Here is a 27,500-nt window from a genome sequence, read left to right on the forward strand (position 1 = left end):
TGCTCCTCATCCCTCCCCCCTGCACCATGTCAAGGTGGCCCGATTGTTGGAGAGTAAGCTGTGAGGGGCGAAGCCCGCGCTACATCTTGACACCCGATGATGTCAGTGCTTTGCTGGACGAAATGTTCCTGCCCCAACTCCATCTCTGTTGTCCGCTGTTTCTCCCTCCCTCCCTCAGGTGCTCCCCTTGTCTGGAGAGAAGGGCGGTGGGGGTTGGTGGAATAAGAGTTGGGAGAGGGGTTTGGCCTTTGCGGGATGGGCGGGTGGTCGGGGAGAGGGCGCGGAGCCCGCCCGCGCCCTCTGTCGAGGGGACGTTGCGGGTGGTCGGGGAGAGGGTGCGGAGCCCGCCCGCGCCCTCTGTCGAGGGGACGTTGCGGGTGGTCGGGGAGAGGGTGCGGAGCCCGCCCGCGCCCTCTGTCGAGGGGACGTTGCGGGGTGGTCGGGGAGAGGGTGCGGAGCCCGCCCGCGCCCTCTGTCGAGGGGACGTTGCGGTGGTCGGGGAGAGGGTGCGGAGCCCGCCCGCGCCCTCTGTCGAGGGGACGTCGCGGGGCGACTGTGGTGAACTCTCCTCGTGTTGTGCCCTCTTCAGGCCGGGAAGCTGGAGCCCCACCTGGTCCTGGATCAGCTGCGATGCAACGGAGTGCTGGAGGGGATCCGAATCTGCCGGCAGGGTTTCCCCAATCGCATCGTCTTCCAGGAGTTCCGGCAGCGGTGAGAGAGCGTCGGTGGGGGGGGGGGGGGGGCGAGGGGAGGGGGGTGTGCGGGAGGGGGCATGAGGAGGGAGGGTGTGAGGAGGGAGGGTGTGAGGGGAGGGCGGGGATGTGGGAGGGAGGGGGTGAGGGGAGGGGGCGACGGGAGGGCGGGTGAGGGGAGGGGAGTGTGGGGGATGAGGGGGAGGGGGTTGTGCAGGAGGGGGCATGGGGAGGTCGGGTGTGGGGTGTGAGGGGAGGGGCGAGGGGAGGGCGGGTGGGGGGGTGAGGGGAGGGTCAGGGTGAGGGGGGGGTTTGTGGGGAGGATGTGGAGAGGGGGTTTGCGGGGTAGGGGCTGTCTGGGGAGGGTGTAGAGGTGGGTATGGGGGGACTGCTGTAATTTGGGGACGGGGAGAGACATGGACCCCATGTGTCAAAAAACTCCCCCAGTTTGTTTAGTGCAAATACTCCCTCGTGACCTTTGGGAAACCCCCCTCCCATGACCTTTGGGAAACCCCCTCCCATGACCTTTGGGAAACCCCCTCCCGTGACCTTTGGGAAACCCCCCTCCCATGACCTTTGGGAAACCCCCCTCCCATGACCTTTGGGAAACCCCCTCCCATGACCTTTGGGAAACCCCCCTTCCACCCCAACCACGAGCGACCAAAAATGGCGTCCATTTGACGTCTGTAAAGAGGAGGTCAGCTGACGGACAACAGAAGATGGCGGACGAGAGGGCTTTGGAGCGAGAGAGACTCTCTTCCCCCGCACAGACCCAACTGGTGCCTGCAACCGTATCCAGTTCCCTTTTGAAGGCCATGATTGAATCTGCTCTCCACCACCCCCTCGGGCAGTGCATTCCAGATCACGACCACTCGCTGGGTAAAAAAAGTTTTTCCTCATGTCGTCTTTGGTTCTTTCACCAATCGCCTTAAATCCGTGTCCTCTGGTTCTCGACCCTTCCTCCAATGGGAACAGTCTCTCTCTATCTACTCTGTCTGGACCCTTCATGATTTTGAACACCTCGATCAAATCTCCTCGCAACCGTCTCTGTTCCAAGGAGAACAACCCCAGCTTCTCCAGTCTGTCCAAGTAACTGAAGTCCCTCATCCCTGGAACCATTCTAGTAAATCTCTTCCTGCACCCTCTCTAAGGCCTTCACATCTTTCCTAAAGTGCGGTGCCCCAGAACTGGACACAATACTCCAGTTGTGGTCGAACCAGTGTTTTATAAAGGTTCATCATGGACTTCCATACTTTTGTACTCTGTGCCTCTATTTATAAAGCCCAGGATCCCGTATGCTTTTTAACCACTTTCTCAACCTGCCCTGCCTCCTTCAACGATTTGTGCACATATACCCCCAGATCTCTCTGTTCCTGTACTCCTTTTAGAGTTGTGCCCTCTAGTTTATATTGCCTCTCCTCGTTCTTCCGACCGAAATGTATCACTTCGGACTTCTCTGCGTTAAATTTCATCTGCCACGTGTCCGCCCATTCCACCAGCCTGTCTATATCCTCTTGAAGTCTATCACTATCCTCCTCACTGTTCACTACACTTCCAAGTTTTGTTCATCTGCAAATTTTGAAATTTTGCCCTGTACACCCAAGTCCAGGTCATTAATATATATCAAGAAAAGCAGTGGTCCCAGCACCGACCCCTGGGGAACACCACTGTACACCTCCCTCCAGTCCGAAAAACAACCCTTCACCACTACTCTCTGTTTCCTGTCACTAAGCCGATTCTGTGTCCGTGTTGCTACTGCCCCCTTTATTCCATGGGCTTCAATCTTGATGATAATCCTATCATGAGGCACTTTATCAAACGCCTTTTGATAGTCCATATACACCGCATCCACCACATTGCCCTCATCGACCCTCTCTGTTACCTCATCAACAAACTCTTATCAGGTTAACTAAACACGATTTGCCTTTAACAAATCAGTGCTGGCTTTCCCTAATCAATCCACACTCTCGTCCAAGTGACTGTTAATTCTGTCCCGGATTATCATTTCTAAAAGTTTCTCCACCACTGAGGTTAAACTGACTGGCCTGAAGTTTTTGAAGGGTGTAATGAGATGTTTGGAAGATTATGGCCAGTACCTCCACAATTTCCCCCCTTACTTCCCTCAGAAACCTAGGATGCGTCCCATCCAGACCGGGTGACTTATCTACTTTAAGTCTCCCCCTCTCTGTCTCTCTCTCCCCTCACTCTGTGTGTCTCGCTGGCCGTGCCCCCCCTCCGTGTCTCGCTGGCCGTGCCCCCCTCCGTGTCTCGCTGGCCGTGCCCCCTCCGTGTCTCGCTGGCCGTGCCCCCCTCCGTGTCTCGCTGGCCGTGCCCCCCTCCGTGTCTCGCTGGCCGTGCCCCCCTCCGTGTCTCGCTGGCCGTGCCCCCCTCCGTGTCTCGCTGGCCGTGCCCCCCTCCGTGTCTCGCTGGCCGTGCCCCCCTCCGTGTCTCGCTGGCCGTGCCCCCCTCCGTGTCTCGCTGGCCGTGCCCCCCCTCCGTGTCTCGCTGGCCGTGCCCCCCCCCACCGCTCCCTGTTTGTCTCTGACATGGTCTCTCTCCTACTCTCTCTTTCCCCCTCCCAGTTTCTTTCCTACTCTCTCTCCTACTTTCTCTGCGACTCTCTCTCCCCCTCCCACTTTGCTACTTCTCTCCCTCTCCCCCTCCCCCATGAACAGGACCTGTGTCCGTGTCACCCCTGGGGTTCACTCTTTCCTCTGTTTCTGTCCAGATACGAGATCCTGACACCAAACGCCATTCCGAAGGGGTTCATGGACGGGAAGCAGGCCTGTGAACTCATGGTAAGTGTCGATCGGCGCCCCTCCCGGCAAATCGACTTGGAATGGGTGCTGCTCTCCAATCACAGGGCGTCCCACCTCCAGCTTAGGGTGTTACCCTGCAGGGGGAGACACTCTTCGGGACGTCAAGGCTCCAGCCATTTGACACACAGCAAGATCCCACAGGGCCGTCAGATGATAAACCCACTACTTTTTTAGTGACGTTGATTGGTTGAAGGAAAGATAATGGCCCCAGGACACCAGCGAGACCTTCCGCCCCCCTGCTCTTCTTCCAATAGTGGGCCGTGGGATCTTTTACATCCACCTGAGAGGGGCAGACGGGGCCCTCGGTTTAACGTCTCATCCCGAAAGACGGCACCTCCGACAGTGCAGCACTCCCTCAGTACTGGCACCGGGGAGTGTGGGCCTGGATTATGGGGCTCGAGTCCTCGAGTATATCCATCTCCCTCCGACAGTGCAGCACTCCCTCAGTACTGGGACCGGGGAGTGTGGGCCTGGATTATGGGGCTCGAGTCCTAGAGTATATCCATCTACCTCCGACAGTGCAGCACTCCCTCAGTACTGGCACCGGGGAGTGTGGGCCTGGATTATGGGGCTCGAGTCCTAGAGTATATCCATCTACCTCCGACAGTGCAGCACTCCCTCAGTACTGGCACCGGGGAGTGTGGGCCTGGATTATGGGGCTCGAGTCCTAGAGTATATCCATCTACCTCCGACAGTGCAGCACTCCCTCAGTACTGGGACCGGGGAGTGTGGGCCTGGATTACGGGCAGGTTGCGACGTTAACTCGGTTCCTGTTTGTTTGTTTGTTTGTTTATTTATTTATTTATTTCTTCTCTCTGTGTTTTCAGATCCGCGCTCTGGAGCTCGACTATAACCTGTTCCGCATTGGGCAGAGTAAGATCTTCTTCGGGCCGGAGTGCTGGCTCACCTCGAGGAAGAGCGCGACCTCAAGATCACTGACATCCATCATCCTCTTCCAGGCCGCGGCCCGCGGTTACCTGGCGCGCAAGTACTTGCATTAACCCTCCCATCCACCTCTCCCCATCTACACTCAGACACCGGGCAGCCTGTTCCCTATCGGAGGGGGATTAACCCTCTCACCTACCTCTCCCCATTTACACTCAGACACCGGGCAGCCTGTTCCCTATCGGAGGGGATTAACCCTCTCACCCACCTCTCCCCATTTACACTCAGACACCGGGCAGCCTATTCCCTATCGGAGGGGGATTAACCCTCTCACCCACCTCTCCCCATCTACACTCAGACACCGGGCAGCCTGTTCCCTATCGGAGGGGATTAACCCTCTCACCCACCTCTCCCCATTTACACTCAGACACCGGGCAGCCTGTTCCCTATCGGAGGGGGATTAACCCTCTCACCCACCTCTCCCCATTTACACTCAGACACCGGGCAGCCCGTTCCCTATCGGAGGGGGATTAACCCTCTCACCCACCTCTCCCCATTTACACTCAGACACCGGGCAGGCCCGTTCCCTATCGGAGGGGGATTAACCCTCTCACCCACCTCTCCCCATTTACACTCAGACACCGGGCAGCCCGTTCCCTATCGGAGGGGGATTAACCCTCTCACCCACCTCTCCCCATTTACACTCAGACACCGGGCAGCCTGTTCCCTATCGGAGGGGGATTAACCCTCTCACCCACCTCTCCCCATTTACACTCAGACACCGGGCAGCCTGTTCCCTATCGGAGGGGGATTAACCCTCTCACCCACCTCTCCCCATTTACACTCAGACACCGGGCAGCCCGTTCCCTATCGGAGGGGGATTAACCCTCTCACCCACCTCTCCCCCATTTACACTCAGACACCGGGCAGCCTGTTCCCTATCGGAGGGGGATTAACCCTCTCACCCACCTCTCCCCATTTACACTCAGACACCGGGCAGCCTGTTCCCTATCGGAGGGGGATTAACCCTCGCACCCACCTCTCCCCATTTACACTCAGACACCGGGCAGCCCGTTCCCAATCGGAGGGGGATTAATCCTCTCACCCACCTCTCCCCATTTACACTCAGACACCGGGCAGCCTGTTCCCTATCGGAGGGGGATTAACCCTCTCACCCACCTCTCCCCATTTACACTTAGACACCGGGCGATCAATCGATGCTGCGTTTTTGCAGGCTTTGAATGTTCTTGGTTTGACGCAGTTTCTTTCCCGACCTCTTCTCCCCCAGGGCCTTCAACAAGAGGCAGCAGCAGCTCAGCGCCCTCAAGGTTCTGCAGAGGAATTGTGCGGCCTACCTCAAGCTCCGTCACTGGCAATGGTGGCGCCTCTTCACCAAGGTAAGACTCTGCTCAGCAGCCCTGGGGTGGAGGGCGGCTTCTTTGTGGAGGCCTCCTGCTGTCAGTTACTCCTTCCCACTCCCCCTCCTTCATTCGCCAAGACAGTAAGCAAGCCCGCTGGAAGATGGTGACCTTTTGGTCACGGGCCGCGCACCCTCTACTCTGAGTCAGGAGGTCATGGGTTCCAGCCCCCATCAGAGACTCGAGCCCCATAATCCAGGCCCACACTCCCCGGTGCCAGTAGTGAGGGAGTGCTGCACTGTCGGAGGTAGATGGATATACTCTCGGACTCGAGCCCCATAATCCAGGCCCACACTCCCCGGTGCCAGTACTGAGGGAGCGCTGCACTGTCGGAGGGAGATGGATATACTCTAGGACTCAAGCCCCATAATCCAGCCCCGCACTCCCCGGTCCCAGTACTGAGGGAGTGCTGCACTGTCGGAGGGAGATGGATATACTCTAGGACTCGAGCCCCATAATCCAGGCCCACGCTCCCCCGGTCCCAGTACTGAGGGAGTGCTGCACTGTCGGAGGTAGATGGATATACTCTAGGACTCGAGCCCCATAATCCAGCCCCGCACTCCCCGGTCCCAGTACTGAGGGAGTGCTGCACTGTCGGAAGGAGATGGATATACTCTAGGACTCGAGCCCCATAATCCAGGCCCACACTCCCCGGTGCCAGTACTGAGGGAGTGCTGCACTGTCGGAGATGCCGTCTTTCGGGATGAGACGTTAAACTGAGGGCCCCGTCTGCCCCTCTCGGGCGGGTGTAAAAGATCCCACGGCCACTATTGGAAGACGAGCAGCGGGGAGTTCTCCCCGGTGTCCTGGGGCCGACATTTATCCATCAACAAACATCACTTTTACAAAAAAAAACTGACCATTCTCATGTCGCTGTTTGTGGGATCTTGCTGTGTTCAAATTGGCTGCCCCGTTTCCGACATTACAACAATGACGACGCTTAAAAAATCGTACTTCATTGGCCGTTAAAGCACTTTGGGTCGTCCTGACATCATGAAAGCCACTCTATAATTCCCTCCCTAAACCTCTCCCCCTCTCTCTCCTCCTTTAAGACGCTCTTTAAAACCTCCCTCTTTGACAGAGCTTTTGGTCACCTGTCCCTAATATCTCCTCATGTGGCTCGGGATCAGATTTTGTTTGATAATCGCTCCTGGAAGGGCCTTGGGGACGTTTTACTGCGTTAAAGGCCCTGTGTGAATGTCGTTGATATGGACACAAGCCAACCCCGTGCCCTCCTTGTTGTCTCAGTATAAACCGACCCCTCTTCTCCCACAGGTGAAGCCGCTGCTGCAGGTGACCCGTCAGGATGAGGAGATGCAGGCAAAGGACGACGAGCTCCTCAAGGTCAAAGAGAAGCAGGTCAAGGTGGAGGTGGAGCTGATGGACCTGGGACGCAAGCATCAACAGGTCAGTGTGTCGAGCGTCAGGACCAGCTCGCCTCGCCCGCGAGCTGGGCCGGGGTTAGTGTCCAACGGGGCAGCACATAGGGTCCTTTACCTCTCCCTGGGAGTGTTTGATCGGACAGTGTGGAGGGAGCTTTACTCTGTATCTAACCCTGTACCTGCCCTGGGAGTGTTTGATGGGACAGTGTAGAGGGAGCTTTACTCTGTATCTAACCCTGTACCTGCCCTGGGAGTGTTTGACGGGACAGTGTAGAGGGAGCTTTACTCTATATCTAACCCTGTACCTGTCCTGGGAGTGTTTGATGGGACAGTGTAGAGGGAGCTTTACTCTGTATCTAACCCTGTACCTGCCCTGGGAGTGTTTGATGGGACAGTGCAGAGGGAGCTTTACTCTGTATCTAACCCTGTACCTGCCCTGGGAGTGTTTGATGGGACAGTGTAGAGGGAGCTTTACTCTGTATCTAACCCTGTACCTGCCCTGGGAGTGTTTGATGGGACAGTGTAGAGGGAGCTTTACTCTGTATCTAACCCTGTACCTGCCCTGGGAGTGTTTGATGGGACAGTGTAGAGGGAGCTTTACTCTGTATCTCACCCTGTACCTGCCCTGGGAGTGTTTGATGGGACAGTGTAGAGGGAGCTTTACTCTGTATCTAACCCTGTACCTGCCCTGGGAGTGTTTGATGGGACAGTGTAGAGGGAGCTTTACTCTGTATCTAACCATGTACCTGCCCTGGGAGTGTTTGATGGGACAGTGTAGAGGGAGCTTTACTCTGTATCTAACCCTGTACCTGCCCTGGGAGTGTTTGATGGGACAGTGTAGAGGGAGCTTTACTCTGTATCTAACCCTGTACCTGCCCTGGGAGTGTTTGATGGGACAGTGTAGAGGGAGCTTTACTCTGTATCTAACCCTGTACCTGCCCTGGGAGTGTTTGATGGGACAGTGTAGAGGGAGCTTTACTCTGTATCTAACCCTGTACCTGCCCTGGGAGTGTTTGATGGGACAGTGTAGAGGGAGCTTTACTCTGTATCTAACCCTGTACCTGTCCTGGGAGTGTTTGATGGGACAGTGTAGAGGGAGCTTTACTCTGTATCTAACCCTGTACCTGTCCTGGGAGTGTTTGATGGGACAGTGTAGAGGGAGCTTTACTCTGTATCTAACCCTGTACCTGCCCTGGGAGTGTTTGATGGGACAGTGTAGAGGGAGCTTTACTCTGTATCTAACCATGTACCTGCCCTGGGAGTGTTTGATGGGACAGTGTAGAGGGAGCTTTACTCTGTATCTAACCCTGTACCTGTCCTGGGAGTGTTTGACGGGACAGTGTAGAGGGAGCTTTACTCTGTATCTAACCCTGTACCTGACCCTGGGAGTGTTTGATGGGACAGTGTAGAGGGAGCTTTACTCTGTATCTAACCCTGTACCTGCCCTGGGAGTGTTTGATGGGACAGTGTAGAGGGAGCTTTACTCTGTATCTCACCCTGTACCTGCCCTGGAGTGTTTGATGGGACAGTGTAGAGGGAGCTTTACTCTGTATCTAACCATGTACCTGCCCTGGGAGTGTTTGATGGGACAGTGTAGAGGGAGCTTTACTCTGTATCTCACCCTGTACCTGCCCTGGGAGTGTTTGATGGGACAGTGTAGAGGGAGCTTTACTCTGTATCTAACCCTGTACCTGCCCTGGGAGTGTTTGATGGGACAGTGTAGAGGGAGCTTTACTCTGTATCTAACCCTGTACCTGCCCTGGGAGTGTTTGATGGGACAGTGTCGAGGGAGCTTTACTCTGTATCTAACCCTGTACCTGCCCTGGGAGTGTTTGATGGGACAGTGTCGAGGGAGCTTTACTTGCTCTGCGTTCAGGAACAAACTGTTCCTATTTACCGGGTGCTGTGTCTTCCTGCGACGTGCAGCTCCTGGAGGAGAAGAATATCCTGGCCGAGCAGCTGCAGGCGGAGACGGAGCTGTTTGCAGAGGCGGAGGAGATGAGGGCCCGGCTGGCCGGCAAGAAGCAGGAGCTGGAGGAGATTCTCCACGACCTGGAGTCGAGGGTGGAGGAGGAGGAAGAGCGGAACCAGCAACTCCAGAACGAGAAGAAGAAGATGCAGCAGCATGTGCAGGTGGGTTGGTTTCGCCCGCGCTCTCTCTTCCTCCGACCCCTCCCGATCCCCGCCTGCCTCTCGCAAACCCCCCCCTCTCTCCCTCCGACCCCTCCCAATCCCCGCCTGCCTCTCGCAAACCCCCCCTCCCGATCCCCGCCTGCCTCTCGCTAACCCCCCCTCTCTCTCTCCGACCCCTCCCGATCCCCGCCTGCCTCTCGCAAACCCCCCCTCCCGATCCCCGCCTGCCTCTCGCTAACCCCCTCTCTATCTCCGACCCCTCCCGATCCCCGCCTGCCTCTCGCTAACCCCTTCTCTCTCTCTCCGACCCCTCCCGATCCCCGCCTGCCTCTCGCAAACCCCCTCTCTCCGACCCCTCCCGATCCCCGCCTGCCTCTCGCTAACCCCCTCTCTCCGACCCCTCCCGATCCCCGCCTGCCTCTCGCTAACCCCCTCTCTCCCTCCGACCCCTCCCGATCCCCGCCTGCCTCTCACTAACCCCCTCTCTCTCCGACCCCTCCCGATCCCCGCCTGCCTCTCACTCACCCCCTCTCTCCGACCCCTCCCGATCCCCGCCTGCCTCTCGCAAACCCCCCCTCCCGATCCCCGCCTGCCTCTCACTAACCCCCCGTCTCCGACCCCTCCCGATCCCCGCCTGCCTCTCGCGAACCCCCCTCTCTCCCTCCGACCCCTCCCGATCCCCGCCTGCCTCTCACTAACCCCCTCTCTCTCCGACCCCTCCCGATCCCCGCCTGCCTCTCACTCACCCCCTCTCTCCGACCCCTCCCGATCCCCGCCTGCCTCTCGCAAACCCCCCCTCCCGATCCCCGCCTGCCTCTCACTAACCCCCCGTCTCCGACCCCTCCCGATCCCCGCCTGCCTCTCGCGAACCCCCCTCTCTCCGACCCCTCCCGATCCCCGCCTGCCTCTCGCGAACCCCCTCTCTCCGATCCTAGCGTCTCTCGCTAACCCCCCCTCTCTCCGACCCCTCCCGATCCCCGCCTGCCTCTCGCTAACCCCCCTCTCCGATCCCAGCGTCTCTCGCTAACCCCCCTCTCTCTCACTCCGACCCCTCCCGATCCCCGCCTGCCTCTCGCTAACCCCCCTCTCCGATCCCAGCGTCTCTCGCTAACCCCCTCTCTCTCTCTCCGACCCCTCCCGATCCCCGCCTGCCTCTCGCAAACCCCCTCTCTCCGACCCCTCCCGATCCCCGCCTGCCTCTCGCTAACCCCCCTCTCCGATCCCAGCGTCTCTCGCTAACCCCCTCTCTCTCTCTCCGACCCCTCCCGATCCCCGCCTGCCTCTCGCAAACCCCCTCTCTCCGACCCCTCCCGATCCCTGCCTGCCTCTCACTAACCCCCTCTCTCCGACCCCTCCCGATCCCCGCCTGCCTCTCGCAAACCCCCCCATCCCGATCCCCGCCTGCCTCTCACTAACCCCCCGTCTCCGACCCCTCCCGATCCCCGCCTGCCTCTCGCGAACCCCCCTCTCTCCTGCCTCTTGCGAACCCCCTCTCTCCGATCCCAGCGTCTCTCGCTAACCCCCCCTCTCTCCGACCCCTCCCGATCCCCGCCTGCCTCTCGCTAACCCCCCTCTCCGATCCCAGCGTCTCTCGCTAACCCCCTCTCTCTCACTCCGACCCCTCCCGATCCCCGCCTGCCTCTCGCTAACCCCCCTCTCCGATCCCAGCGTCTCTCGCTAACCCCCTCTCTCTCTCTCCGACCCCACCCGATCCCCGCCTGCCTCTCGCTCACCCCCTCTCTCCGACCCCTCCCGATCCCCGCCTGCCTCTCGCTAACCCCCTCTCTCCGACCCCCCAATTCCCCCCGACTCTCGCTAACCCTCTCTCTCCGACCCTCCGATTCCCCCCCGACTCTCGCTAACCCTCTCTCTCCGAACCCCCGATTCCCCCCCGACTCTCACTAACCCTCTCTCTCCGACCCCCCGATTCCCCCCCCCGCCGACTCTCGCTAACCCTCTCTCTCCGACCCCCCAATTCCCCCCGACTCTCGCTAACCCTCTCTCTCCGACCCCCCGATTCCCCCCCGACTCTCGCGAACCCTCTCTCTCCGACCCCCCGATTCCCCCCGACTCTCGCTAACCCCCTCTCTCCGACCCCCCGATTCCCCCCGACTCTCGCTAACCCTCTCTCTCCGACCCCCCGATTCCCCCCGACTCTCGCTAACCCTCTCTCTCCGACCCCCCGATTCCCCCCCGACTCTCGCTAGCCCTCTCTCTCCGACCCCCCGATTCCCCTCCCGACTCTCGCTAACCCCCTCTCTCCGACCCCCCGATTCCCCCCCGACTCTCGCTAACCCTCTCTCTCCGACCCCCCGATTCCCCCCCCCGACTCTCGCTCACCCTCTCTCTCCGACCCCCCGATTCCCCCCCCGACTCTCGCTAACCCCCTCTCTCCGACCCCCCGATTCCCCCCCCGACTCTCGCTAACCCCCTCTCTCTGACCCCCCGATTCCCCCCCGACTCTCGCTAACCCTCTCTCTCTGACCCCCCGATTCCCCCCCGACTCTCGCTAACCCTCCCTCTCCGACCCCCCGATTCCCCCCCGACTCTCGCTAACCCTCCCTCTCCGACCCCCCGATTCCCCCCCCGACTCTCGCTAACCCCCTCTCTCCGACCCCCCGATTCCCCCCCCGACTCTCGCTCACCCTCTCTCTCCGACCCCCCGATTCCCCCCCCGACTCTCGCTAACCCCCTCTCTCCGACCCCCCGATTCCCCCCCCGACTCTCGCTAACCCCCTCTCTCCGACCCCCCGATTCCCCCCCCGACTCTCGCTAACCCTCTCTCTCTGACCCCCCGATTCCCCCCCGACTCTCGCTAACCCTCCCTCTCCGACCCCCCGATTCTCCCCCGACTCTCACTAACCCTCTCTCTCCGACCCTCCGATTCCCCCCGACTCTCGCTAACCCTCTCTCTCCGACCCCCCGATTCCCCCCGACTCTCGCTAACCCTCTCTCTCCGACCCCCCGATTCCCCCCGACTCTCGCTAACCCTCTCTCTCCGACCCCCCGATTCCCCCCGACTCTCGCTAACCCCCTCTCTCCGACCCCCCGATTCCCCCCCCGACTCTCGCTAACCCTCTCTCTCCGACCCCCCGATTCCCCCCGACTCTCGCTAACCCTCTCTCTCCGACCCCCCGATTCCCCCCCCGACTCTCGCTAACCCTCTCTCTCCGACCCCCCGATTCCCCCCGACTCTCGCTAACCCTCTCTCTCCGACCCACCGATTCCCCCCGACTCTCGCTAACCCTCTCTCTCCGACCCCCCGATTCCCCCCCCGACTCTCGCTAACCCTCTCTCTCCGACCCCCCCGATTCCCCCCCCGACTCTCGCTAACGCCCTCTCTCCGACCACCCGATTCCCCCCCCCGACTCTCGCTAACCCTCTCTCTCCGACCCCCCGATTCCCCCCCGACTCTCGCTAACCCCCTCTCTCCGACCCCCCGATTCCCCCCCCCCGACTCTCGCTAACCCTCTCTCTCCGACCCCCCGATTCCCCCCCGACTCTCGCTAACCCCCTCTCTCCGACCCCCCGATTCCCCCCCCCCGACTCTCGCTAACCCCCTCTCTCCGACCCCCCGATTCCCCCCCGACTCTCGCTAACCCTCTCTCTCCGACCCCCCGATTCCCCCCGACTCTCGCTAACCCTCTCTCTCCGACCCTCCGATTCCCCCCGACTCTCGCTAACCCTCTCTCTCCGACCCCCCGATTCCCCCCCCGACTCTCGCTAACCCTCTCTCTCCGACCCCCCGATTCCCCCCGACTCTCGCTAACCCTCTCTCTCCGACCCCCCGATTCCCCCCGACTCTCACTAACCCTCTCTCTCCGACCCCCCGATTCCCCCCAACTCTCGCTAACCCTCTCTCTCCGACCCTCCGATTCCCCCCCGACTCTCGCTAACCCCCTCTCTCTGACCCCCCGATTCCCCCCCGACTCTCGCTAACCCTCTCTCTCTGACCCCCCGATTCCCCCCCGACTCTCGCTAACCCTCCCTCTCCGACCCCCCGATTCCCCCCCGACTCTCGCTAACCCTCCCTCTCCGACCCCCCGATTCCCCCCCCGACTCTCGCTAACCCCCTCTCTCCGACCCCCCGATTCCCCCCCCGACTCTCGCTCACCCTCTCTCTCCGACCCCCCGATTCCCCCCCCGACTCTCGCTAACCCCCTCTCTCCGACCCCCCGATTCCCCCCCCGACTCTCGCTAACCCCCTCTCTCCGACCCCCCGATTCCCCCCCCGACTCTCGCTAACCCTCTCTCTCTGACCCCCCGATTCCCCCCCGACTCTCGCTAACCCTCCCTCTCCGACCCCCCGATTCTCCCCCGACTCTCACTAACCCTCTCTCTCCGACCCTCCGATTCCCCCCGACTCTCGCTAACCCTCTCTCTCCGACCCCCCGATTCCCCCCGACTCTCGCTAACCCTCTCTCTCCGACCCCCCGATTCCCCCCGACTCTCGCTAACCCTCTCTCTCCGACCCCCCGATTCCCCCCGACTCTCGCTAACCCCCTCTCTCCGACCCCCCGATTCCCCCCCCCGACTCTCGCTAACCCTCTCTCTCCGACCCCCCGATTCCCCCCGACTCTCGCTAACCCTCTCTCTCCGACCCCCCGATTCCCCCCCCGACTCTCGCTAACCCTCTCTCTCCGACCCCCCGATTCCCCCCGACTCTCGCTAACCCTCTCTCTCCGACCCACCGATTCCCCCCGACTCTCGCTAACCCTCTCTCTCCGACCCCCCGATTCCCCCCCCGACTCTCGCTAACCCTCTCTCTCCGACCCCCCCGATTCCCCCCCGACTCTCGCTAACGCCCTCTCTCCGACCACCCGATTCCCCCCCCCGACTCTCGCTAACCCTCTCTCTCCGACCCCCCGATTCCCCCCCGACTCTCGCTAACCCCCTCTCTCCGACCCCCCGATTCCCCCCCCCGACTCTCGCTAACCCTCTCTCTCCGACCCCCCGATTCCCCCCCGACTCTCGCTAACCCCCTCTCTCCGACCCCCCGATTCCCCCCCCCCGACTCTCGCTAACCCCCTCTCTCCGACCCCCCGATTCCCCCCCGACTCTCGCTAACCCTCTCTCTCCGACCCCCCGATTCCCCCCGACTCTCGCTAACCCTCTCTCTCCGACCCTCCGATTCCCCCCGACTCTCGCTAACCCTCTCTCTCCGACCCCCCGATTCCCCCCCCGACTCTCGCTAACCCTCTCTCTCCGACCCCCCGATTCCCCCCGACTCTCGCTAACCCTCTCTCTCCGACCCCCCGATTCCCCCCGACTCTCACTAACCCTCTCTCTCCGACCCCCCGATTCCCCCCAACTCTCGCTAACCCTCTCTCTCCGACCCTCCGATTCCCCCCCGACTCTCGCTAACCCTCTCTCTCCGACCCCCCGACTCTCGCTAACCCCCTCTCTCTCCGACCCTCCGATTCCCCCCGACTCTCGCTAACCCTCTCTCTCCGACCCCCCGATTCCCCCCGACTCTCGCTAACCCTCTCTCTCCGACCCCCTGATTCCCCCCCCGACTCTCGCTAACCCTCTCTCTCCGACCCCCCGATTCCCCCCCCCGACTCTCGCTAACCCTCTCTCTCCGACCCTCCGATTCCCCCCGACTCTCGCTAACCCCCTCTCTCCGACCCCCCGATTCCCCCCCCCGACTCTCGCTCACCCTCTCTCTCCGACCCCCTGATTCCCCCCCCGACTCTCGCTAACCCTCTCTCTCCGACCCCCCGATTCCCCCCCCGACTCTCGCTAACCCTCTCTCTCCGACCCCCCGATTCCCCCCGACTCTCACTAACCCTCTCTCTCCGACCCCCCGATTCCCCCCGACTCTCACTCACCCTCTCTCTCCGACCCTCCGATTCCCCCCGACTCTCGCTAACCCTCTCTCTCCGACCCCCCGATTCCCCCCGACTCTCGCTCACCCTCTCTCTCCGACCCTCCGATTCCCCCCGACTCTCGCTAACCCCCTCTCTCCGACCCCCCGATTCCCCCCGACTCTCGCTAACCCTCTCTCTCCGACCCCCCGATTCCCCCCCCCGACTCTCGCTATCCCTCTCTCTCCGACCCCCCGATTCCCCCCCAACTCTCGCTAACCCTCTCTCTCCGACCCCCCGATTCCCCCCCCGACTCTCGCTAACCCTCTCTCTCCGACCCCCCGATTCCCCCCGACTCTCGCTAACCCTCTCTCTCCGACCCCCCGATTCCCCCCGACTCTCACTAACCCTCTCTCTCCGACCCCCCGATTCCCCCCGACTCTCGCTAACCCTCTCTCTCCGACCCCCCGATTCCCCCCGACTCTCACTAACCCTCTCTCTCCGACCCCCCGATTCCCCCCCCCGACTCTCGCTAACCCTCTCTCTCCGACCCCCCGATTCCCCCCGACTCTCACTAACCCTCTCTCTCCGACCCCCCGATTCCCCCCGACTCTCGCTAACCCTCTCTCTCCGACCCCCCGATTCCCCCCGACTCTCGCTCACCCTCTCTCTCCGACCCCCCGATTCCCCCTGACTCTCGCTAACCCTCTCTCTCCGACCCCCCGATTCCCCCCGACTCTCGCTCACCCTCTCTCTCCGACCCCCCGATTCCCCCTGACTCTCGCTAACCCTCTCTCTCCGACCCTCCGATTCCCCCCGACTCTCGCTAACCCTCTCTCTCCGACCCCCCGATTCCCCCCGACTCTCGCTAACCCCCTCTCTCCGACCCCCCGATTCCCCCCGACTCTCACTAACCCTCTCTCTCCGACCCCCCGATTCCCCCCGACTCTCGCTCACCCTCTCTCTCCGACCCCCCGATTCCCCCCGACTCTCGCTAACCCTCTCTCTCCGACCCCCCGATTCCCCCCCGACTCTCGCTAACCCCCTCTCTCCGACCCCCCGATTCCCCCCCGACTCTCGCTAACCCTCTCTCTCCGACCCCCCGATTCCCCCCGACTCTCGCTAACCCTCTCTCTCCGACCCCCCGATTCCCCCCGACTCTCGCTAACCCTCTCTCTCCGACCCCCCGATTCCCCCCCCGACTCTCGCTAACCCCCTCTCTCCGACCCCCCGATTCCCCCCCCGACTCTCGCTAACCCTCTCTCTCCGACCCCCCGATTCACCCCGACTCTCGCTAACCCTCTCTCTCCGACCCCCCGATTCCCCCCCCGACTCTCGCTAACCCTCTCTCTCCGACCCCCCGATTCCCCCCGACTCTCGCTAACCCTCTCTCTCCGACCCTCCGATTCCCCCCCCGACTCTCGCTAACCCTCTCTCTCCGACCCCCCGATTCCCCCCGACTCTCGCTAACCCCCTCTCTCCGACCCCCCGATTCCCCCCCGACTCTCGCTAACCCTCTCTCTCCGACCCCCCGATTCACCCCGACTCTCGCTCACCCTCTCTCTCCGACCCCCTGATTCCCCCCCCCGCCGACTCTCGCTCACCCTCTCTCTCCGACCCCCCGATTCACCCCGACTCTCGCTAACCCTCTCTCTCCGACCCCCCGATTCTCCCCGACTCTCGCTAACCCTCTCTCTCCGACCCCCCGATTCTCCCCCCGACTCTCGCTAACCCTCTCTCTCCGACCCTCCGATTCCCCCCCCGACTCTCGCTAACCCTCTCTCTCCGACCCTCCGATTCCCCCCCCGACTCTCGCTAACCCTCTCTCTCCGACCCCCCCGATTCCCCCCGACTCTCGCTAACCCTCTCTCTCCGACCCCCCGATTCTCCCCCCGACTCTCGCTAACCCTCTCTCTCCGACCCCCCGATTCCCCCCCCGACTCTCGCTAACCCTCTCTCTCCGACCCCCCGATTCCCCCCGACTCTCGCTAACTCTCTCTCTCCGACCCCCCGATTCCCCCCCGACTCTCGCTAACCCTCTCTCTCCGACCCCCCGATTCCCCCCCCGACTCTCGCTAACCCTCTCTCTCCGACCCCCCGATTCCCCCCCCGACTCTCGCTCACCCTCTCTCTCCGACCCCCCGATTCCCCCCCGACTCTCACTAACCCTCTCTCTCCGACCCTCCGATTCCCCCCGACTCTCGCTAACCCCCTCTCTCCGACCCCCCGATTCCCCCCGACTCTCACTAACCCTCTCTCTCCGACCCCCCGATTCCCCCCCCGACTCTCGCTAACCCTCTCTCTCCGACCCCCTGATTCCCCCCGACTCTCGCTAACCCTCTCTCTCCGACCCCCTGATTCCCCCCGACTCTCGCTCACCGTCTCTCTCCGACCCCCCGATTCCCCCCCCGACTCTCGCTAACCCTCTCTCTCCGACCCCCCGATTCCCCCCGACTCTCGCTAACCCTCTCTCTCCGACCCCCCGATTCCCCCCCCGACTCTCGCTCACCCTCTCTCTCCGACCCCCCGATTCCCCCCGACTCTCGCTTACCCCCTCTCTCCGACCCCCCGATTCCCCCCCCCGACTCTCGCTCACCCTCTCTCTCCGACCCCCCGATTCCCCCCGACTCTCGCTAACCCCCTCTCTCCGACCCCCCGATTCCCCCCCCCGACTCTCGCTCACCCTCTCTCTCCGACCCCCCGATTCCCCCCGACTCTCGCTAACCCCCTCTCTCCGACCCCCCGATTCCCCCCCCCGACTCTCGCTAACCCCCTCTCTCCGACCCCCCGATTCCCCCCCGACTCTCGCTAACCCCCTCTCTCCGACCCCCCGATTCCCCCCCGACTCTCGCTCACCCTCTCTCTCCGACCCCCCGATTCACCCCGACTCTCGCTAACCCTCTCTCTCCGACCCTCCGATTCTCCCCCCGACTCTCGCTAACCCTCTCTCTCCGACCCCCCGATTCCCCCCCGACTCTCGCTAACCCTCTCTCTCCGACCCCCCGATTCCCCCCGACTCTCGCTAACCCTCTCTCTCCGACCCCCCGATTCCCCCCCGACTCTCGCTAACCCTCTCTCTCCGACCCCCCGATTCCCCCCCGACTCTCGCTAACCCTCTCTCTCCGACCCCCCGATTCCCCCCGACTCTCGCTAACCCTCTCTCTCCGACCCTCCGATTCCCCCCCCGACTCTCACTAACCCTCTCTCTCCGAACCCCCGATTCCCCCCCCGACTCTCGCTAACCCTCTCTCTCCGACCCCCCGATTCCCCCCCCGACTCTCGCTAACCCTCTCTCTCCGACCCCCCGATTCCCCCCGACTCTCGCTAACCCTCTCTCTCCGACCCCCCGATTCCCCCCCCGACTCTCGCTAACCCTCTCTCTCCGACCCCCCGATTCCCCCCCCGACTCTCGCTAACCCTCTCTCTCCGACCCCCCGATTCCCCCCCCCGACTCTCGCTAACCCTCTCTCTCCGACCCCCCGATTCCCCCCGACTCTCGCTAACCCTCTCTCTCCGACCCCCCGATTCCCCCCCCGACTCTCGCTAACCCTCTCTCTCCGACCCTCCGATTCCCCCCCCGACTCTCGCTCACCCTCTCTCTCCGACCCCCCGATTCCCCCCCCGACTCTCGCTCACCCTCTCTCTCCGACCCCCCGATTCCCCCCCCGACTCTCGCTAACCCTCTCTCTCCGACCCCCCGATTCCCCCCCCGACTCTCGCTAACCCTCTCTCTCCGACCCCCCGATTCCCCCCGACTCTCACGAACCCTCTCTCTCCGACCCCCCGATTCCCCCCCCGACTCTCACTAACCCTCTCTCTCCGACCCCCCGATTCCCCCCGATTCTCGCTAACCCTCTCTCTCCGACCCCCCGATTCCCCCCCGACTCTCGCTAACCCTCTCTCTCCGACCCCCCGATTCCCCCCGATTCTCGCTAACCCTCTCTCTCCGACCCCCCGATTCCCCCCCGACTCTCACTAACCCTCTCTCTCCGACCCCCCGATTCCCCCGACTCTCACTAACCCTCTCTCTCCGACCCCCCGATTCCCCCCGACTCTCACGAACCCTCTCTCTCCGACCCCCCGATTCCCCCGACTCTCGCTAACCCTCTCTCTCCGACCCCCCGATTCCCCCCCGACTCTCGCTAACCCTCTCTCTCCGAACCCCCGATTCCCCCCGACTCTCGCTAACCCCCTCTCTCCGACCCCCCGATTCCCCCCGACTCTCGCTAACCCTCTCTCTCCGACCCCCCGATTCCCCCCCCGACTCTCGCTAACCCTCTCTCTCCGACCCCCCGATTCCCCCCGACTCTCGCTAACCCTCTCTCTCCGACCCCCCGATTCCCCCCCGACTCTCGCTAACCCTCTCTCTCCGACCCCTGATTCCCCCGACTCTCGCTAACCCTCTCTCTCCGACCCCCCCGATTCCCCCCCCGACTCTCGCTAACCCCCTCTCTCTCCGACCCCCCGATTCCCCCCCCGACTCTCGCTAACCCTCTCTCTCCGACCCCCCGATTCCCTCCCCGACTCTCGCTAACCCCCTCTCTCCGACCCCCCGATTCCCCCCCCGACTCTCGCTAACCCTCTCTCTCCGACCCCCCGATTCCCCCCCCGACTCTCGCTAACCCTCTCTCTCCGACCCCCCGATTCCCCCCCGACTCTCGCTCACCGTCTCTCTCCGACCCCCCGATTCCCCCCGACTCTCGCTAACCCTCTCTCTCCGACCCCCCGATTCCCCCCCCGACTCTCGCTAACCCCCTCTCTCCGACCCCCCGATTCCCCCCGACTCTCGCTAACCCTCTCTCTCCGACCCCCCGATTCCCCCCGACTCTCGCTAACCCTCTCTCTCCGACCCCCCGATTCCCCCCCCGACTCTCGCTAACCCTCTCTCTCCGACCCCCCGATTCCCCCCGACTCTCGCTAACCCCCTCTCTCCGACCCCCCGATTCCCCCCCCGACTCTCGCTAACCCTCTCTCTCCGACCCCCCGATTCCCCCCGACTCTCGCTAACCCTCTCTCTCCGACCCTCCGATTCTCCCCCGACTCTCGCTAACCCCCTCTCTCCGACCCCCCGATTCCCCCCCGACTCTCGCTCACCCTCTCTCTCCGACCCCCCGATTCCCCCCGACTCTCACAACCCTCTCTCTCCGACCCTCCGATTCCCCCCGACTCTCGCTAACCCTCTCTCTCCGACCCCCCGATTCCCCCCGACTCTCGCTAACCCTCTCTCTCCGACCCCCCGACTCTCGCTAACCCTCTCTCTCCGACCCCCCGATTCCCCCCGACTCTCGCTAACCCTCTCTCTCCGACCCTCCGATTCCCCCCGACTCTCGCTAACCCCCTCTCTCCGACCCCCCGATTCCCCCCGACTCTCGCTAACCCCCTCTCTCCGACCCCCCGATTCCCCCCCCGACTCTCGCTCACCCTCTCTCTCCGACCCCCCGATTCTCCCCCCGACTCTCGCTAACCCTCTCTCTCCGACCCCCCGATTCCCCCCGACTCTCGCTAACCCTCTCTCTCCGACCCTCCGATTCTCCCCCCGACTCTCGCTAACCCTCTCTCTCCGACCCCCCGATTCCCCCCGACTCTCGCTAACCCTCTCTCTCCGACCCCCCGATTCCCCCCGACTCTCGCTAACCCCTCTCTCTCCGACCCCCCGATTCCCCCCGACTCTCGATCGCTAACCCTCTCTCTCCGACCCTCCGATTCCCCCCGACTCTCGCTAACCCTCTCTCTCCGACCCCCCCGATTCCCCCCGACTCTCGCTAACCCTCTCTCTCCGACCCCCCGATTCCCCCCGACTCTCGCTAACCCTCTCTCTCCGACCCCCCGATTCCCCCCCCGACGCTCGCTAACCCTCTCTCTCCGACCCCCCGATTCCCCCCGACTCTCGCTAACCCTCTCTCTCCCGACCCCCCCGATTACCCCTGACTCTCGCTAACCCTCTCTCTCCGACCCCCCGATTCCCCCCGACTCTCGCTCACCCTCTCTCTCCGACCCCCGATTCCCCCGACTCTCGCTAACCCCCCTCTCTCCGACCCCCCGATTCCCCCCCCGACTCTCGCTAACCCTCTCTCTCCGACCCCCCGACTCTCGCTAACCCCCTCTCTCCGACCCCCCGATTCCCCCCCGACTCTCGCTAACCTTCTCTCTCCGACCCCCCGATTCCCCCCGACTCTCGCTAACCCTCTCTCTCCGACCCCCCGATTCTCCCCCCGACTCTCGCTAACCCTCTCTCTCCGACCCCCCCGATTCTCCCCCCGACTCTCGCTAACCTTCTCTCTTCCGACCCCCCGATTCCCCCCGACTCTCGCTAACCTTCTCTCTCCGACCCCCCCGATTTCCCCCCCGACTCTCGCTAACCCCCTCTCTCCGACCCCCCCGATTCCCCCCCGACTCTCGCTAACCCTCTCTCTCCGACCCCCCGATTCCCCCCCGACTCTCGCTAACCCTCTCTCTCTGACCCCCCGATTCTCCCCCCGACTCTCGCTCACCCTCTCTCTCCGACCCCCCCCGATTCCCCCCCCGACTCTCGCTCACCCTCTCTCTCCGACCCCCCGATTCCCCCCCCGACTCTCGCTCACCCTCTCTCTCCGACCCCCCGATTCCCCCCGACTCTCGCTAACCCTCTCTCTCCGACCCTCCGATTCCCCCCCGACTCTCGCTAACCCTCTCTCTCCGACCCCCCGATTCCCCCCCGACTCTCGCTAACCCTCTCTCTCCGACCCCCCGATTCCCCCCGACTCTCGCTAACCCCCTCTCTCCGACCCCCCGATTCCCCCCCCGACTCTCGCTAACCCTCTCTCTCCGACCCCCCGATTCCCCCCGACTCTCGCTAACCCTCTCTCTCCGACCCTCCGATTCCCCCCAACTCTCGCTAACCCCCTCTCTCCGACCCCCCGATTCCCCCCCCCCCGACTCTCGCTAACCCTCTCTCTCCGACCCCCCGATTCCCCCCGACTCTCGCTAACCCTCTCTCTCCGACCCCCCCGATTCCCCCCCCGACTCTCGCTAACCCTCTCTCTCCGACCCCCCGATTCCCCCCCGACTCTCGCTAACCCCCTCTCTCCGACCCCCCCGATTCCCCCCCCGACTCTCGCTAACCCCCTCTCTCCGACCCCCCGATTCCCCCCCCGACTCTCGCTAACCCTCTCTCTCCGACCCCCCCGATTCCCCCCCGACTCTCGCTAACCCTCTCTCTCCGACCCCCCGATTCCCCCCCCGACTCTCGCTAACCCTCTCTCTCCGACCCCCCGATTCCCCCCCGACTCTCGCTAACCCTCTCTCTCCGACCCCCCGATTCCCCCCGACTCTCGCTAACCCCTCTCTCTCCGACCCCTCCGATTCCCCCCGACTCTCGCTAACCCCTCTCTCCGACCCCCCCGATTCCCCCCCCGACTCTCGCTAACCCTCTCTCTCCGACCCTCCGATTCCCCCCGACTCTCGCTAACCCTCTCTCTCCGACCCTCCGATTCCCCCCGACTCTCGCTAACCCTCTCTCTCCGACCCCCCCGATTCCCCCCGACTCTCGCTAACCCTCTCTCTCCGACCCCCCCGATTCCCCCCCCGACTCTCGCTAACCCTCTCTCTCCGACCCCCCGATTCCCCCCGACTCTCGCTAACCCTCTCTCTCCGACCCCCCGATTCCCCCCCGACTCTCGCTAACCCCTCTCTCTCCGACCCCCCGATTCCCCCCCCGACTCTCGCTAACCCCCTCTCTCCGACCCCCCGATTCCCCCCCCGACTCTCGCTAACCCCCTCTCTCCGACCCCCCCGATTCCCCCCCCGACTCTCGCTAACCCTCTCTCTCCGACCCCCCGATTCCCCCCGACTCTCGCTAACCCCCTCTCTCCGACCCCCCGATTCCCCCCCGGACTCTCGCTAACTCTCTCTCTCCGACCCCCCGATTCCCCTCCCGACTCTCGCTAACCCCCTCTCTCCGACCCCCCGATTCCCCCCCGACTCTCGCTAACCCTCTCTCTCCGACCCCCCGATTCCCCCCGACTCTTGCTAACCCTCCCTCTCCGACCCCCCGATTCCCCCCCGACTCTCGCTAACCCCCTCTCTCTCCGACCCCCCCGATTCCCCCCGACTCTCGCTAACCCTCTCTCTCCGACCCCCCGATTCCCCCCGACTCTCGCTAACCCCCCTCTCTCCGACCCCCCGATTCCCCCCCCCGACTCTCACTAACCCTCTCTCTCCGACCCCCCGATTCCCCCCGACTCTCGCTAACCCTCTCTCTCCGACCCTCCGATTCCCCCGACTCTCGCTAACCCTCTCTCTCCGACCCTCCGATTCCCCCGACTCTCGCTCACCCTCTCTCTCCGACCCTCCGATTCCCCCCGACTCTCGCTAACCCCCCTCTCTCCGACCCCCCCGATTCCCCCCGACTCTCGCTAACCCCCTCTCTCTCCGACCCCCCGATTCCCCCCGACTCTCGCTAACCCTCTCTCTCCGACCCCCCGATTCCCCCCGACTCTCGCTAACCCTCTCTCTCCGACCCCCCGATTCCCCCGACTCTCGCTAACCCTCCTCTCTCCGACCCCCCCGATTCCCCCCCCCGACTCTCGCTAACCCTCTCTCTCCGACCCCCCCGATTCCCCCGACTCTCGCTCACCCTCTCTCTCCGACCCCCCGATTCCCCCCCGACTCTCGCTCACCCTCTCTCTCCGACCCCCCGATTCCCCCCGACTCTCGCTCACCCTCTCTCTCCGACCCCCCCGATTCCCCCCCCGACTCTCGCTCACCCTCTCTCTCCGACCCCCTGATTCCCCCCCCGACTCTCGCTCACCCTCTCTCTCCGACCCCCCGATTCCCCCCCCGCCGACACTCGCTAACTCTCTCTCTCCGACCCCCCGATTCCCCCCGACTCTCGCTCACCCTCTCTCTCCCGACCCCCCGATTCCCCCCGACTCTCGCTAACCCTCTCTCTCCGACCCCCCGATTCCCCCCCGACTCTCACTAACCCCCTCTCTCCGACCCCCCGATTCCCCCCGACTCTCGCTAACCCTCTCTCCGACCCCCCGATTCCCCCCGACTCTCGCTCACCCTCTCTCTCCGACCCCCCGATTCCCCCCGACTCTCGCTAACCCCTCTCTCTCCGACCCCCCGATTCCCCCCGACTCTCACTAACCCTCTCTCTCCGACCCCCCGATTCCCCCCGACTCTCGCTAACCCTCTCTCTCCGACCCCCCCGATTCCCCCCGACTCTCGCTAACCCTCTCTCTCCGACCCCCCGATTCCCCCCCCGACTCTCGCTAACCCTCTCTCTCCGACCCTCCGATTCCCCCCCCGACTCTCGCTAACCCTCTCTCTCCGACCCTCCGATTCCCCCCCCGACTCTCGCTAACCCTCTCTCTCCGACCCCCCGATTCCCCCCGACTCTCGCTAACCCTCTCTCTCCGACCCTCCGATTCTCCCCGACTCTCGCTAACCCCCTCTCTCCGACCCCCCGATTCCCCCCGACTCTCACTAACCCTCTCTCTCCGACCCTCCGATTCCCCCCGACTCTCGCTAACCCTCTCTCTCCGACCCTCCGATTCCCCCCCCCGACTCTCGCTAACCCCTCTCTCTCCGACCCCCCGATTCCCCCCGACTCTCGCTAACCCTCTCTCCGACCCCCCGATTCCCCCCCCGACTCTCGCTAACCCCTCTCTCTCCGACCCTCCGATTCCCCCCCCGACTCTCGCTAACCCTCTCTCTCCGACCCCCCGATTCCCCCCCGACTCTCGCTAACCCTCTCTCTCCGACCCCCCGATTCCCCCCGACTCTCGCTAACCCCCTCTCTCCGACCCCCCGATTCTCCCCGACTCTCGCTAACCCTCTCTCTCCGACCCCCCGATTCCCCCCGACTCTCGCTCACCGTCTCTCTCCGACCCCCCGATTCCCCCCGACTCTCGCTAACCCCTCTCTCTCCGACCCCCCCGATTCCCCCCGACTCTCGCTAACCCTCTCTCTCCGACCCCCCGATTCCCCCCGACTCTCGCTAACCCTCTCTCTCCGACCCCCCGATTCCCCCCCGACTCTCGCTAACCCTCTCTCTCCGACCCCCCCGATTCCCCCCGACTCTCGCTAACCCTCTCTCTCCGACCCCCCGATTCCCCCCGACTCTCGCTAACCCTCTCTCTCCGACCCTCCGATTCCCCCCGACTCTCGCTAACCCTCTCTCTCCGACCCCCCGATTCCCCCCCCGACTCTCGCTAACCCTCTCTCTCCGACCCCCCGATTCCCCCCGACTCTCGCTAACCCTCTCTCTCCGACCCTCCGATTCCCCCCGACTCTCGCTAACCCTCTCTCTCCGACCCCCCGATTCTCCCCCCCCCCCCCCCCCCCCCCGTCGACTCTCGCTAACCCCCTCTCTCCGACGCCCGATCCCCCCCCACAGCGCTCCCTAAACTTTCCCTCTCCACCCCACGAACCCCGCTGCCTCTTTCCTCCTCAAAATCTTCCTCTTCCGCACCCCCCCCCCTCCTCTACGCTTGCCCCCTCCTCTGCTCTAGCCCCCCCCACTTCCTCACACAGTTAGTATGCACAGTTAAATGTCTCATCTCTCTGTCTCTGTGCCCCAGGATATCGAGGAGCAGCTGGAGGAGGAGGAAGCTGCTCGTCAGAAGCTACAACTGGAGAAGGTGACGACGGAGGGGAAGATGAAGAAGATGGAGGAGGATATCATCATGCTGGAGGACCAAAACTCCAAGCTCATCAAGGTAACGGTCCCAAAGACAACTATGGCTGCAGATATCCTTTCTCTGCTAGCTCTCTCTCTCGCGCTCTCTCACTCGCGCTCTCTCTCTCGCTCTCTCGCGCTCTCTCTCTCTCTCGCGCTCTCTCTCTCTCTCGCGCTCTCTCACTCGCGCTCTCTCTCTCCGCTCTCTCTCTCGCGCTCTCTCTCCTCGCGCTCCGCCTCTCTCTCTCTCTCGCGCTCTCTCTCTCGGGCTCTCTCTCTCGCGCTCTCTCTCTCTCTCTCGCGCTCTCTCTCTCGGGCTCTCTCTCTCGGGCTCTCTCTCTCGGGCTCTCTCTCTCGCGCTCTCTCTCTCTCGCGCTCTCTCTCTCTCTCTCGCTCTCTCGCGCTCTCTCTCTCTCTCTCGCAGCCTCTCTCTCTCTCCTCGCGCTCTCTCACTCGCGCTCTCTCTCGCTCTCTCTCTCGCGCTCTCTCTCTCTCGCGCTCTCTCTCTCGGGGCTCTCTCTCTCGCGCTCTCTCTCTCGCGCTCTCTCTCTCTCTCTCGCTCTCTCTCTCTCGCTCTCTCTCGCTCTCTCGCTCTCTCTCTCTCGCGCTCTCTCTCGCTCTCTCGCGCTCTCTCTCTCTTGTGCTCTCTCGCGCTCTCTCTCTCGCGCTCTCTCTCGCGCTCTCTCTCTCGCGCTCTCTCTCGCGCTCTCTCTCTCGCGCTCTCTCTCGCGCTCTCTCTCTCACGCTCTCTCTCTCTCGCTCTCTCTCTCGCTCTCTCGCTCTCTCTCTCGCTCTCTCTCTCGCGCTCTCTCACTCGCGCTCTCTCTCTCACGCTCTCTCTCGCGCTCTCTCTTGTGCTCTCTCGCGCTCTCTCTCGCGCTCTCTCTCTCGCGCTCTCTCTCTCGCGGCTCTCTCTCGCTCTCTCTCGCGCTCTCTCTCTCGCGCTCTCTCGCTCTCTCTCGCTCTCTCTCTCGCTCTCTCTCTCGCGCTCTCTCTCTCGCGCTCTCTCTCTCGCGCTCTCTCTCTCTCGCTCTCGCTCTCTCTCGCTCTCTCTCGCTCTCTCTCTCGCTCTCTCGCTCGCGCTCTCGCTCGCTCTCTCTCGCTCTCTCTCTCGCGCTCTCTCTCTCTCTCTCTCTCGCGCTCTCTCTCTCTCTCGCGCTCTCTCTCTCGCGCTCTCTCTCTCGCTCTCTCTCTCGCTCTCTCTCTCGCTCTCTCTCTCTCGCGCTCTCTCTCGCGCCGCTCTCTCTCGCTCTCTCTATCTCGCGCTCTCTCTCTCTCGCGCTCTCCTCTCTCTCTCGCGCTCTCTCTTGCGATCTGCCTCTCTTGCGCTCTCTCACTCGCGCTCTCTCTCACTCGCGCTCTCTCTCTCGCGCTCTCTCTCGCGCTCTCTCCCGCTCTCTCTCGCGCTCTCTCTCGCTCTCTCACGCTCTCTCTCTCGCGCTCTCTCTCTCTCGCTCTCTCTCTCGCGCTCTCTCTCTCGCGCTCTCGCTCTCGCTCTCTCTCTCTCTCACACACTCTCGCTCTCTCTCTCACACTCTCTCGCTCTCTCTCTCTCGCGCTCTCTCTTGCGATCTGCCTCTCTTGCGCTCTCTCTCACTCGCGCTCTCTCTCTCTCACACACTCTCGCTCTCTCTCTCACACTCTCTCTCGCTCTCTCTCTCTCGCGCTCTCTCTTGCGATCTGCCTCTCTCGCGCTCTCTC

At 63.3% G+C, this 27,500-nt stretch overlaps 1 protein-coding gene across 1 annotated transcript; it reads left to right on the plus strand.

The window, feature by feature from the left end:
* Positions 1-589: 589 nt before the first annotated feature.
* On the plus strand, positions 590-25,839 carry LOC137309546 (myosin-10-like; the record flags this gene model as incomplete). Its single annotated transcript, XM_067977690.1, has 7 exons — positions 590-711; positions 3,421-3,490; positions 4,339-4,499; positions 5,685-5,793; positions 7,090-7,221; positions 9,123-9,329; positions 25,702-25,839. Coding segments are annotated over 7 exons (939 nt in total), but the record flags the coding sequence as incomplete, so codon positions are not given.
* Between the last annotated feature and the right edge of the window lie 1,661 nt (positions 25,840-27,500).

This window comes from Heptranchias perlo, unplaced genomic scaffold, assembly GCF_035084215.1.
Source record: "Heptranchias perlo isolate sHepPer1 unplaced genomic scaffold, sHepPer1.hap1 HAP1_SCAFFOLD_1677, whole genome shotgun sequence".
In the NCBI taxonomy this organism is placed as follows: domain Eukaryota; kingdom Metazoa; phylum Chordata; class Chondrichthyes; order Hexanchiformes; family Hexanchidae; genus Heptranchias; species Heptranchias perlo.